The sequence below is a fragment of the Columba livia genome, chromosome 18 (genome assembly GCF_036013475.1).
Source record: "Columba livia isolate bColLiv1 breed racing homer chromosome 18, bColLiv1.pat.W.v2, whole genome shotgun sequence".
NCBI lineage: Eukaryota > Metazoa > Chordata > Aves > Columbiformes > Columbidae > Columba > Columba livia.
This window is the reverse complement of record NC_088619.1, coordinates 9,583,318-9,596,739: the sequence shown is the minus strand read 5'-3', so window position 1 is coordinate 9,596,739 and position 13,422 is coordinate 9,583,318. Positions and strand designations below refer to the sequence as shown.

At 41.4% G+C, this 13,422-nt stretch overlaps 1 protein-coding gene across 10 annotated transcripts in view; it reads right to left on the bottom strand.

Annotated features, from left to right (window-relative positions):
• The window catches only part of UNK (unk zinc finger), a 45,418-nt gene that overhangs the window by 26,510 nt on the left and 5,486 nt on the right, over nucleotides 1-13,422 (bottom strand). For all 10 annotated transcript variants that reach the window (XM_065034095.1, XM_065034100.1, XM_065034101.1 and 7 more), the window contains exon 2: nucleotides 159-368. In XM_065034095.1, coding sequence (XP_064890167.1) covers nucleotides 159-368 — 210 coding nt within the window. The remainder of the gene's footprint in view (nucleotides 1-158; nucleotides 369-13,422) is intronic.

Sequence of the window (13,422 nt, the reverse complement as noted above, 5' to 3'; positions counted from 1 at the left end):
CTTGCTATTACAGTTTTTACATCTGTTCTCACGTTACGTATGTCACAAAGCTGCTTTAGTGTTGGCTTGCCTCATCTCTACAAGAACTGGCTGGAATCATCACCTGGACTGATCCCAAAAGCCCAATGCCTGAAAAGCAGGGTGCAGTCTTTACTTACTCATCTCCTTCTGGGCAGATTCCTGTGGTCTCGTCATACTTGGTACAGTAAATGTCAGGGCTGTAGTTAAATGTACCATCCCGGCGGCGGATAGATCTGCGACGACGCTGATTGACAAAGTGCCAGTGGAAGCAAGTGTAGGGCCGGTGCTGAGTGCACTTGTGCTGCACGAAAAGAGGGCACTGCTCCGTGCGGAACTCCTTCAGGTACCTGCGGGCAGAAATCCAACAGCGGATTAGGACCAGGCTGCTGGTCAGACGCAATATCTAATCACCCTGCAGAGTGCAGGCCAAACCGAGCTGCACCCGTCACAGAGATGCCTGCTGTCCTTCCCACACCCGGCCTGCTTTTCCTCTCAAAAACGGAGGCTGGAAGCTACTTGTCTGTAATGGGAAGATAAAAGTTAGCAGGCCAGTTAACACAAATGTGAATGCTAATGGTGGCTGAAAACAGCTTCTATGGTGCCTTTTCTATAATTTTGAAGAGGCTTTTCATGAGCTTAGAAAATAGAAGTCTTAAGCACCTTTCTACCTCTAAATCTGAGACCTATCTAGGCAAAAGGAGGTTTCCTTCCTGGAAGATATACATTCAGTTTAAAAAACAAAACAAACACAAATAAAATACACTTCCTTGTAGCTATGTTTAAATCTTCAAGTTACTGAGATAAAAAGACATTTTAAAAGACTTCCTTCCATGACTTGTCCTCCTGGTTTAACTCGGCTTCTCCTTCAGCATGCGGTTGACTATGAAAATCAGATTAATCAATTTCTCTCTTGCAATCTTGTGAATTCAGGACTCAGTCTTGAAAAGTGGGATAACTATCCTCAACTCCTACATGTTTATGTTGCTTTATTTTTAATATGTAATTCTCTGAAAGTATGTGTGTTTTATCCCGAGAACTAAAGAAGTCACAAGCTTTTATTTGTGACACTAATAACAGTCTCTAAACCCAGATTGCAGAGGATTACAAAATGGTTTAGATCAACATAATGATCCGACTGTGATCTGTGTGTAGGTGCTTATAAAATCCACACTACCCAAAACCCACTAGCTGCCCTGTATTTATAGGCAACATATCAACAGCTGGAGTAACTCAGACCTAAATTGGGGGTTCAGTCTCAGAGGCACCTCCAAGATGACCACAGGCGGCCCAGAGCAAGCAGATGTGGGGGAACTGCATCCCACAACACATCACATTCTGCTGTCGAACATTTAGAGGTCATTGTAAACAGCAAGTAACAAAATTTGTCGGTCAAAATAAAAGCACTGGTATTCTGCTGAAATAAATGGGATGATGTAACAGATACGGACTAATTCTGAGCTGCATATATATGCCAAGGCAACAAAACAGAGTACAGGAATTTGTCAAGTATTCATTCCCATATCAGACGATCTTTCTATCATGTTTCTAAATAAATGGAAAGACATCTGATGCCCAAAGATGCATTTACAGATAATATCATCATGCCAGACTCATTGTGAAAGGAACATCAGTAAATAAAGTTTGCTTTCCTCTTTAACCCTGGCTGAAGAGAAAGCCTCAGGAAAACGCACAAATTCAACCAAAGTGGTTTTATTTGTTTGCTATGAAGAGAGAATATCACTGGCAAGGACTTTCCTACATTGGATTTTGCAAACACAAAAGGAAAAAAGCTCTTCATCCTCTTCAGCCTCCAAGTACGTGAGACTTGCAGGTTCCACTGCTTTGGATCGGCAACCGCTCAGGGCTGGAGAGTCTCTGCAGCGGCTGTGAGCCCTTTTCAACCCAAACCCATCTGTCCACTGCAACCCAGCCTGGCTGGAACAGGATCTGCATCGGGGCCCAAGAGAAAACTGAGCCAGTGTGCAGAAACAGGTCTGTTTGGGGTAGGTGAGGGCTACAAACATCACTTTGTCCCTTTTCGCTTTTAAAAAGCCAGCTCAGCTCAAACGGAGATCCTTACTCCAACCACAGCAGCAATTCATCTGAAAACTGAATGCCATAATAAATTAATCCATGCTTGAAAAGCCTCCTAAGCTGTTGGACCAAGTAGAGTTGTAAAAGGTGGAATTCCACAGATTATTTTATCTTATCAGCTCGCTAATAAGACTTGGAACAAAAGTGAATGCAACGACATTCATGTCAGAAAGTGAATTAAGTAAACTTAAGCAGCATGACACCGAAGACTGCCGTGCAGAGATCATATGCAGTCACCAACCAGTCCCTTCCAGCAATACATCTCCACGTACACCTTAGAGACATGAGGTTTGTGTTACTCCCATTTTACATATGGAGAAACTGCAAAACAGCTGAGTACATGTTCTGGCCAGTATCATACAGCAATCAGAGTCAGCAACAGAAACCAAGAGCATTTAAACTCCATTTTCACTGAAGTGAGTCCTGGGCTTAATTTGAAGAACAGCATCCTCAACCTCTTCAGTGCTCTGGAAACTAAGGGGAGATACCAGGCCTGCACAACCTCAGTATGAAGCCTAGCACTCCAGACTTGTAGTGATAGGCATGGATGAAACTCTGTTAAAAACCCTAAAATTTAACAACGGCGTGACCAACCAAACTGAAACTGCTTCCCTTTAGCAGGAGAGTTTAAAAATGTACACACGGACTAGGGGGCTCGGTCTCTGGAGGATCAATTGTTGCTGAAGAACATTTGAAAATTAATTGCATTTCATGATTGGCTAAACTCCCCGGAGAAACATTTATTATAATGTAAATGAGAGATAATTACATAAGTAAATGGTTCACCTGAAAAGTGTTTAACACCAAACTTGCTTCATCAGAAACTCAATCTTTAATGCTGTCTATTAAATAAATGATCTCTTACTCTTAATTTCAAAGCCAGTCCTGCAAAGAGGTATCACTGAGCTCCACATCTCTGCAACAGACCCAACAGAGGAAAAGGAGTTGTTGCGGTAACTCAGTCATTTCAAGCCTTTTAATCACTGCTCTGGGGTTTTCTTTTTTTTCCAAGCCACTATAACATTTTAAATCACCCTCCTCCATAATAGCCTGAATGGTAAATTGCCTTATAGACCTTTATTTTCTTGATCCATGAAGTGAGTTTTGGCTCCTCTGGGAGAACACTGACCACTCAACCAGCCACTCTGTATTAAAATATAGGAAAGACATCTAAACCACGTGTGTTTTGGGAACATGGAAAGGATACACAGACCATAGCACTGCAATGTGATGGCTCACAAAGCAGAAAGCTATTAATATTTCAGTAGCCTCTTTGCAAAGGCTCTAAACAGAAACACAGAAAACACTGTCATGACAGATTCTTCTGGTATCAATGGTCTCCATGAATTTTCTCCCTGAACAGCTGAGAAAAGGAATTTTTGAATGACCCTTGCAACTGAAAACACGTTGATAACTGGTACACATTTCACAGGGCGTCAGCCAAGCGCTGTGTCTGTAAAGGAAGGGGAAATCCAGCAATAACTTGCATTTCTCAAGTCTTCTCTAGAGATTCCAGGAAACTCTACAGCCCCCACGTGAAGGGCAGAAGAATTATTACCCGTTTTATCTAAGAGGTACTTCCGTATTTATATTTTTAAACAAACGAACAAAAACGTGAAACTCATCACATATGTGCTGGTCTGCTTTACATGCAACTTCTTCTGTATGTGTGCAAATGTCATATTTTCAAACCCATATAATTTTTAAAACATACAAAGCACGTAGCACGGTCACCTTCTGATACTACATCAACACCTGAATTCCTGGAGGAAATGTTACCATTTATGAGTCCCACTAAACGATGACAAATGCAATTCTAAACAAATAGGACAAGACGGGCCAGAACAATGAAGATCAAAGCCCCCAGGCTGAACTGAACTTGCTGCCGAACAGGATGGATGCTACTGGAAATGAAAGCTGCTTTTGCTGAAAAGACAAGAGGAGAGGTTCTTAGACTGGCTTTGGGAACTCCCAGAGACCAACAGGAGATGCAGTGTATTAGACAAAACCCCAACGCTACACCACTGAAATTCCACTTCCTTGGGGGTGGGATGTGGGAAGGGGCAGTAATTACACTCTGTGAGAATTTACACCGGGGGGGAACTGCTAAATGTCTTTAATTGCCAGTAGCAGCTGGACTTTCTAGCACGGGGCAGCAAGCGTTGAGATCTGCAGACAGTAATTGCAGCTGGTTCCCCCTATGCCCTGAAGGAAAAGAGCAACTTGCTCCGGGAGCTGCAGGAAGAGATGTATGGAGTGGGGAGGAAAAAAAAAGAGTTGTACTTCCAAATACCACCACAAAAAAAAACCAAACAAAAACAACAACAAAAAACCCTCTAACCTGGAAGCTTCATTTTTAAACTCAACAATGGCAGCCTTGTCCTGGTGACATTCCTTGCCTGTTGCAGAGATCATTTGCTTTGCTGCAGCTTTACTGTTTTGGCTCTGCTGGCACCCGGTGCGCTCAAGCGGCTCCATCCGGGAGGATACCCGCGTCCGAACCGCATTCCAGGCCTGCAAACTTCCTGCCAACCTTGACATACGTCACACATGCAGCAGCGTGAGCTCAAATCAGGAAAATGTGCTGGCAATGCATGAAGACAGCTGAGCTCCGAATTCCTCACTAAAAGCCTTACCCACAGCTCCTTGAAACCACTGGAAGATGCACACTGATGCTGAGAGAGAAGTCTCTGCTTTGTATCAAAGGGACCAGGAAGACTGGCAAGAAAACCAATACTGAGGAGCATGGAAACTAAAGGATTAAAACCAACTCTTCCAAACCCTTGTTGCTCCCATAACGCAAAGCTGGGCCCTTCTTTGCTTTCAACACTCCCTGTGGTATCTGAAGTATCTACACGGGCCCCAAGATGAGCTTCTCTCCTTTGCAGCCCTCCTTACTCTTCCCAGTCAATCTCCTTTCTGCCAAGATTCCTTTTGGGCCCCAAAAGAGCACAGAGGCTCATAAACAGGAGCTGAACCTTCTGCAGCAGTACGACACCAGGGAGACAACCATTAGATAATCGTTTGGCTAATCCAGACTAAGACGCTGTCTGTAAATGTAGGACAGTAGGTGAGATCTAAACATCACCGTCATCTACATTTCACATACATGTGGGTGTACGTTTACACCCATGAAACTATGCTACAGCACCTTTAGTGACTGGTACCAGAGCTGTTTATCTGGTGTTAGACCAGTGTGAATTATGGGCATTTTTTACACAGGCGAGTAGGTCCACGCTCACGGCACTGGCTGCTGTCAGAGGGGCTCCAAGAAACTAAGCCAGAGAAGGTAGCCCAGGTCACGCTCAAACAGCACAGGCTCTGGTCGTTTCTATAAAGTCCAGCCTGGTGTGGACACTCCACTTTATTATTAACACTAATATTGGGAAATACTAGTTCAGGGCTGTATAAAGATTCTTAGTACTAGCCACTGTCCAAAAGAGCACACAGAAGCAAACCTAACCAATATATCCACTGGTTGGTTGTGTGGGGGCTTTTTTGTTTTGTTTTTTTAAACCAAGGCTTAAGTTTTGAGGCATAAGATTTGAGATATTAGAAAGAAAACGCTTTTCTGCCACTACAATTCATTTTAGCTCTGTCCGCTGTCTCCCGGCAGAGAATCGCACTGGCCAAGATATGATTTCATCAGCGCAAAAGCACATGGGAATACTGGGGACATTTGCTGGCACTTTTGTACCAGTCACGTCCCACTGTTTCAGACAGGACTGCAGGAGGCTGTAGATGTCTTTGTACAGTTTCAGGTGGTCCCTGTTCACCTCACTTGTAGAAAAACATCCTTCCCGAATATTGTAGCCTGAATGACAGAGGTCAGTGCTCTCAGCTGCTCACCAGCTTTGCTTTGCTGGAAGCTCCTATTGGCACCAATCTGTCCAGACAGCAGGCTGGAGAAAGTTTTCCTAATTCAGTTCGGACAAAAAAAATTAAATATTTCTTTTTAAATCACCAGCTTAGCTTTAAAGTTCAAATGAGTGGCTTGCGCTACCACAGATAAAATGATCTGCAGTAAACCTGGGTGTGCTTACCCAACAGACTGCCTGCAAAGCAGACAGCATTGCAAAACCCAGGAGAAAACATCTAACCGTAGATATAGATGTTTCTAATTCAATAATGCTTATCTATTGAAAATACTTCCAAAACTGCTGTTTTCTTGTGAAGCTCAAAGAGCCACCCCAACACAAGAGGAAAAGAGCTGCCAATATTTAATCAGCGCTCTACATTCATTTCACCCTCATAAAATTTTATTGCAAAAGATGATATCAGACACACTTTAAGTAAGAAACCCACGACTCATTTATTTTCTTTTACTGAACTGTGGTATTCCAGTTGAAATGAGTCAGTGGTGCATGACAGAATCTACTCTACTCCAACGGGATACTCAATAAAAATCCTCCTAATGCACCTTGCATTTAACGTATCATTACTGATAGAGAAAACCTGTGATATGCGGCTCTGACATTGCTCAGGAATTTTTGCTCTTAGGACAAAGAAGGTATTCCAGAGTAAGATGGAAAAAAAGGGGGAATTTAAAGAAGTGTCATTCCAAAATAATCAGTCCAGAATGGATATTCTAGAACAGCTATTCAATTTCTCTGCACTGGTAATTCCCTATAACACCCTTACACATCTCTTGGCAAATCACCAGGGCTACTAGAATGCTTGGCTTTTTAAGGCTTGGCTTTTTAAGGAATCCCTCGGTGCAGCGAGAAGATGGGCAGGTTGCCTACCTTGGGGCTTTTATTCCTTCCAGTCACCACGGAGTCCAAACCTTTTCGCAGAGAGGGTTTGATACCAGCATTCCTACAGTGTCTTACAAAATGCTGCCATTTCAATGCAAAACAAGATTCCTGACAGGGAAAGCAGCCTTCGACTCTCAAGATTTCTTGGGATTTGGGAGGAAAAAGAAAAAAAGTGAAACAATTTAACTTCATAGGAGTTGTAATTTGTTGTTCCCAGGGGTGGGCACAAAGCAACCAAATCCCTCAGTGACAGCTGCCGACTACCAGCAGCCTGGTTTATACCCTGCCTAAACCTTGGCAAGGAGATGTTCAGCATCCTTCTAATAGAGCAGTAGAGAGGACAAGTCTGTTGCAATAAACCATTTTTACTCAGTAGCAGATATAATCTGATATTGAAACAGAGCCTCACAGCTGAATATCAATCACAAACACCTTCAGCAGCAATCTTGAAGGTCTTCATCATGATTTCAGGGCAAGTTCTGACCAGGTTTTACCAGTAATCTTCATCAGTTACTGTGGCTCAGCACTACTGGATATTTCCTCATTTTCCATATTTAATGGTATTTTTCTAAATAACTTCATAGACCTGACCAAACCGTAAAACTTCACACCAAGGTTTTTGCATATGCCATGTGTCACTTGACACAAAATACAAACATCTCTCTCTTGGACATCTCAAGAACTATCAGTCAATTTGCCTTTCCATACCTTCAACAGCCAGGTGCCATTTGGTAAACCTTGAAAAGATTAGAAAGCGTTTAAACCTCAAAGAAAAAAATATATGGATCACTTTATAAAAACAAAAGACTGACTGTGGGGAAGGAGAAAAGGCTGAGGAAAAAGTTTCAGTAAGCTCACATCTGTCAGGAAGATAGACTTCACATGCCTCAGTGTTTTCTTTATCACCTAAATAAATTGAACCATCAACTGGAAAAAGGTCACACAGCAGACAGCACTGTGTGATTTTAAAGCTGTTAGATTTCCACTTCTCCATTAGAGCTTGACAATAATGTCAGTCTAAGGGCAAATAAAGAAAGTAAGAGTTGGAAAGACTTATTACAGATGCATGGAGTTGGGCTTGTTTGCTTGTGAAGGTTTGGGTTTTTAAGAGTTCATCTAACTCATTGTGTACCTTAGTGATCAAAAAGATGACAGCTCACACCCATAGCCCATGGCCGCCTTACTGGATCCCCGACTTTTCACTACAGAAATAGGTAGGCAGCGCTCACAAGTTTTCCTTTTTCTAGGCATCTGATCAATTTAGCAGGTAGAGCTGGATTCTTCCAAATAAACGCTAAAGGATGTGTGTACTGCAGAAGCTAAAACACAAACTGCTAGATTACAGAAAAACAAGGATAACACACCAACAAGTACAATAGTCATATTCAACAGTAACCTGATCGCTACTGTAACTCTATTTTTAGATTAAAGAACAGATCATGAGCTGGACAACAATGCAAGTAATTCAACTCAACCGTGAGCAAAGAACTATATACTACACATACTTTATAGATAAGAACTTTAACTGAGTGACTCGAAAGTCCATACTAAAAATAACACGTGTTGGCAACTACCAGAAACGATCAGCACATTTTTCAATGAAAAGAAAAATATCAGATACAAACAGTCGTGTCTTGTCTACACTGAAAAATCAAGGAAAACCAGAGCCAGTCCAGCCTGGAGCCAGCCCAGCACAGGAGATTACCTTGCACCAGCTTCAGGCAAAACAGTGTTTGGTTTCCACAGTTATAGCAAAAATGGCTTTGAGATAAATACCATGTTGTAATCAAGCGGCTCACCAACGCTCTGTCTTGACAAGGGGAAAAATTAAGCAATAATAATTAAAAAAAAAAAAAAAAAAAAAAAGAGGCTTTCAACCTTGCGTTAACTCCATAAAACGAACATTTATCACATTTATGAACAGGCAAGACAGAAGCTCCGCTGCCTTACAGCTGCGTTACAGTCTGCAGGTGTTGGGAAAGAGCAGCTTGTTCAGCCCTCCCTGGAGCTGTGCATCCCTTCGGCTTGGCGGACACCAAGTGGTGTCATTCAAACCCCATGAATAAAACAATTCGAGTCATTTTTTTGGCAATGCACTCTCTTTAAAAGGCGTAAACTTGTTGCACCAGCAGGCCATGGAATGTATAAGACCTAGTCATACCAATAAAATCCTTTTTAAAAAACCAAACATTTGTTTACATAGAGCTTTCACCTTTTTAATTAAAGCAATCAAAGCATGGGCATATGCAAACATTTAACTGCACTACATTTCAGAGATGGTTCCTTAAAAGCCATTCAGCAAGATCTAGAACTCTGCATAAAGTCCTGAGTTTACATTTCCTTGAATCTGACCTCTTTTCTCCCAAATGAGTTGGCCATGAATATGTATTACTTGACATGACCTCAAAATTAACTAAGCATTTAGTTTGTATAATGTTTCAAATACACAGCCTATTTTTCTTCCAAGTTTAAATGTCATATTTTCAATTTGACACTGCTAGTTTACGTAAATACCACGGCTGCGCCTACGGCAAACCTACCTCCCTATGTCAAACATGGATCACCCCCAACTGAGACAACCCCCAGCACTCTGTGGCTTGGTTTCTGCTCCACAAACTATTTTGTTGCCATTAATGCTTCCCCACAGCACCTGTGTAAGTGCTGAGTCTAGGAAAACAGGATCATATTAAAATAATCATTTTTTAATTACATGTGGGTTGAACATAACTGTTTCAGTGAAAATGCAGGAGCTGACTGCATCCAGACAGCTGTACATTGTTGAAGGTTTATACTCAATTTTATTGTCAGCACGATATATCAACATGTGCTTAAATATGAGCAGCTAAATATTTTATTACTAATTACTCTGCAAAAACATCCATCCACAGAGTTGGCTGATATGATCATTTATTCAGCTAATATCCAGATAAATTTTCTGTTTTCTATTAGCTGGATGAGATAGATGATGCTGCTTTACCCAAGCGTTAATGTCTGCAGCCTCAGACACAGGGAGAGTCTGCAGCAAGGCCGAGTTCAAATGGAGTTAACACGCATCAGGTTTGCTGCATTAGACAACAGTGAATCAAGGTCTGAATAATCAACTGGTATCCTGTGCTGTAAAAATTAAAGTCCCAGCTTCTAGTAGAGTTTTTCCACGTTGTACTTCTACCAATTCAGTCATTAACAAAGCCTACCAGGGCAAGCAACTGGAGAAACACCAGTGAAGGCAGGGAACTGGGCTGGGCTGTTTTAAAACTTGTGTTACTCACCCTGCTAGTTCCCTAAAACAAAACATCCCACATGCAAGAATTCGTAAAGGCTAATTCAGAGCAATATTATTTCCATACAAGCCATTACATAGCTCAGGGTTTCAGTGACAGATTTGTATGAGCATTTTTAGGCAGTTAACCTTCAACATCTTGTCTCACAAGAGGTGCTTCAGAAATGGAGCACAGTTCCCTTCCTCCTCCTGACCACGCCAAGAGCCCCCACGATTTAACGAACAGCTCGTAGATCAGTTGCAGCCCCATACTCACAGCAGTTTGAAGACAGTACCTGAACTGTTTGAAGGGCTGTACTTACGCTGGACCAAAACCAGAAAACCAAAACTCCACAAGAAATGACAGATCTATAGTGCTCTCATCCAGACCAACCCACATTTGAAAATGAAACGGCATCTGCTTCTTCTCAGGTTAAATGCCAACCAGATTTGCAGCAGCCCCTTTGGAAAGGTTTACATTTGTGAACAGACTTTTTCTGTTGTGAGTTTGAAACAAAACACGGTGATTATCTAACAAGCATGAACCTGCACCCCATAACACATGTGCCAGCACAAAGATAAAAGCCAACTCTTCCTGGCTGATTTTGAAGAATCGATGTTAGCCATTCAATCGATTTTCTTTTCCGTTCGGCACTCAAACCAGACTTCACCCGTGTCTGCTACAGCCGTGGACTCTTTTGACGCTCCGTGAGGCAGGCACACCTCGGAATAAAAATCCTACGCACACAGACAGACAGACTGGTCCAAAGAAGCACCATTATACGACCCCACGCCAGGCGACTTGACATCAAGATGTTTCCCAGCTCTCCACAAAGGGGAAAGCAGTCAAACCCCAGGCTGTGCCCCAGCTTCTCGTTTTCCATTTTGACTAATCAATACATGAATAAATCTGGTGGCACTTTTAAGATATTTATAACGTGCAAACAATATTTGTTGTCGTCGTTGCTGGAAAGCTGCGCAATTGCCCTGAGGCATCTGCTGTTTTTATTTCTGCTATGATGGTAATATTCAAGTGCTATTAATGAAAGTTCACAGTCTATTGAAAATTAGAGGAGAAAAATCACCTCTGAGCACATTGCTTTTGAACCGACAGCTTCTTTTTGAACTGTGGTGGCGTGCTGAAGATGAAGGCTAACAAGTAAAACAATATTGACTTTAATTAATTCAGATTTTTGCGGATATTCATCAGGTATAGTTTCAAGAAACTATTTCTCCTTCCATATGTGCATGACTGCTTATTAATCTAAAGAAATTCTAGACATATAATGATAAAAAGCAATCCATCCATAATTTAACTCTAATTAACAGTGCCATCATTCTTAATAGGCCAGTAAGCTCTAGTGAAACGTATTTGTGATTTCTGACCAATAGATAGCTAGGGATGGCCTAAGATTTTTATTGTCTGACCATGAACTTGGTATAAGCTTCTCTTCTGCCAGTGTTCTGACAACTATATTCAATTAAATGTCTCTGACTATTAATAAGAGATAAGAATCAGGCCAGTATCAAGCATTTCGGTGAGCTGGCACCTTTATTGCCATCATTGCACTTTAACTCTTAAAACTGAAATACTTTTTTCATGGAAAACCTCAAACTTTTCTCCTAACAATAACCTTCTAAACCTGAATGAACACTATGGAAGGGCAAGGGTGTCTGAGTCAGAAGACAACCTGCAACAAAGCTAAGAAGAGAAGAAATTGTTGGTATTCATGTTAAGGGAACATTAACTCCAACTGATATTTCAAATGTCAAACTGGTATTAACTGCATCAAGCACTGATCAAAATACACAAAACAGAGATTGCTGAGAAAATTATCACAAGCATCTAAATTGGTTGTCATCACTAGGTGGAGCTTGAGAAAGTACAAACCTTTAGCATCTCTCTATCTACCCTTCTGGAGAGGTTTTGTATTTTTGATTGCCCTGATAACAAAAGACAAACTATCACTCAACAAAGTAGCAAAAAAAGGGAGCTAAGAAATTGCACTTGCTCTGCAGCCTGCTGGCACATTACCATTCATTAATTTCAATGCCAGGGGAACTGGCACTGTGCAAGCACAGGGCATCACTTTCAGCAACAACTTTGTACCTCATTTGCAAGTGATGTGTTGAATGTTATATAAAGTTTATAGAATATATAACGTCCTTACAAGATCCAAACCTCTGTGACTGTCTCCCTCTTGCAGGTCACGATTTCACCAAAATCTAGTTGAAGGAGTTTTTAAGGAGGAAACTAACTGACACAACATTGAAAAATGCAGTGACAATTAGACAAAAAAAATAAATCTTAGAAACAGTTTAGATGCAGGTGATTCTGTCAGACAAGTACCTTCTCACCATCTCTTTCAGCCCTGTCTCTTGTGCTTTCAAAAAGGTTTCAAAAGCAAAAATAAAAAGTTGAAAGAAGGAACAAAACACCACCTCAGCCTTCTCTGAAAATGAACATCACTGTTATGGTCCTGACAAGCAGGTTCTCACAAAGCCCAACAAAGCAATTTAAGACATTATTGTTCCAGCTCTTTATTCCTCTCCTCTCTCAAAAATTACAGCTCCTTATAACAGGGTTCGCAGAAGGGAACGTGTGTCTGCTCTCCGGCTGCCCCAGTTCACAGCCTGGTATATTAATACAGTTTACCAGTGACGGTCAGCTCATGCTAATATGCTGCACAATAAGCGTGATTAACTGATGTACTGACACATTCCCTCCTGCCACGCTGTGACAGGGCAGTGACATCCAGCAAACAGCCAGGCAGAAATGCTGTCATGCTCTGCAGGAAGATTTTCCAGAGCACATTGGTCAGACCCTTTGTAACACGAAGGCTGCACATTTCAGCCACTCATAGAAGTTATAAAAACCTTATTCTGGTGGAACGATCGAATGAAAATAAAATACTGAATTACAACAGAATTTTCCTTAAAGACACACAATATGAAAAATGTTAGACAACACATAAACCTACCAAATGGGAAAAATTTATCTAGTGGGAAACTCCAAGCTCTGAGGTTTTCTAAAGGAATTATTAATTTTCATTTTGCCTCCCATGCCCAAAAAAAATCCTATATGCTAATGTAAGCAATGTATAAGCATTAACATAATACTTTTTTCAATTAAATAATTTGAAAGAACCATTTTCCAAGTTGGAACAATTCTGCACGACTGAATCCCTCTCGTCTTTTGCAGAGTGTTGGTTTTTTGAAACACCAAGTTTAGCCAGACCAAAACTGATTCTGAAAACATCAAAGCAGCACATGAAGCTTTTCACTCTGGAG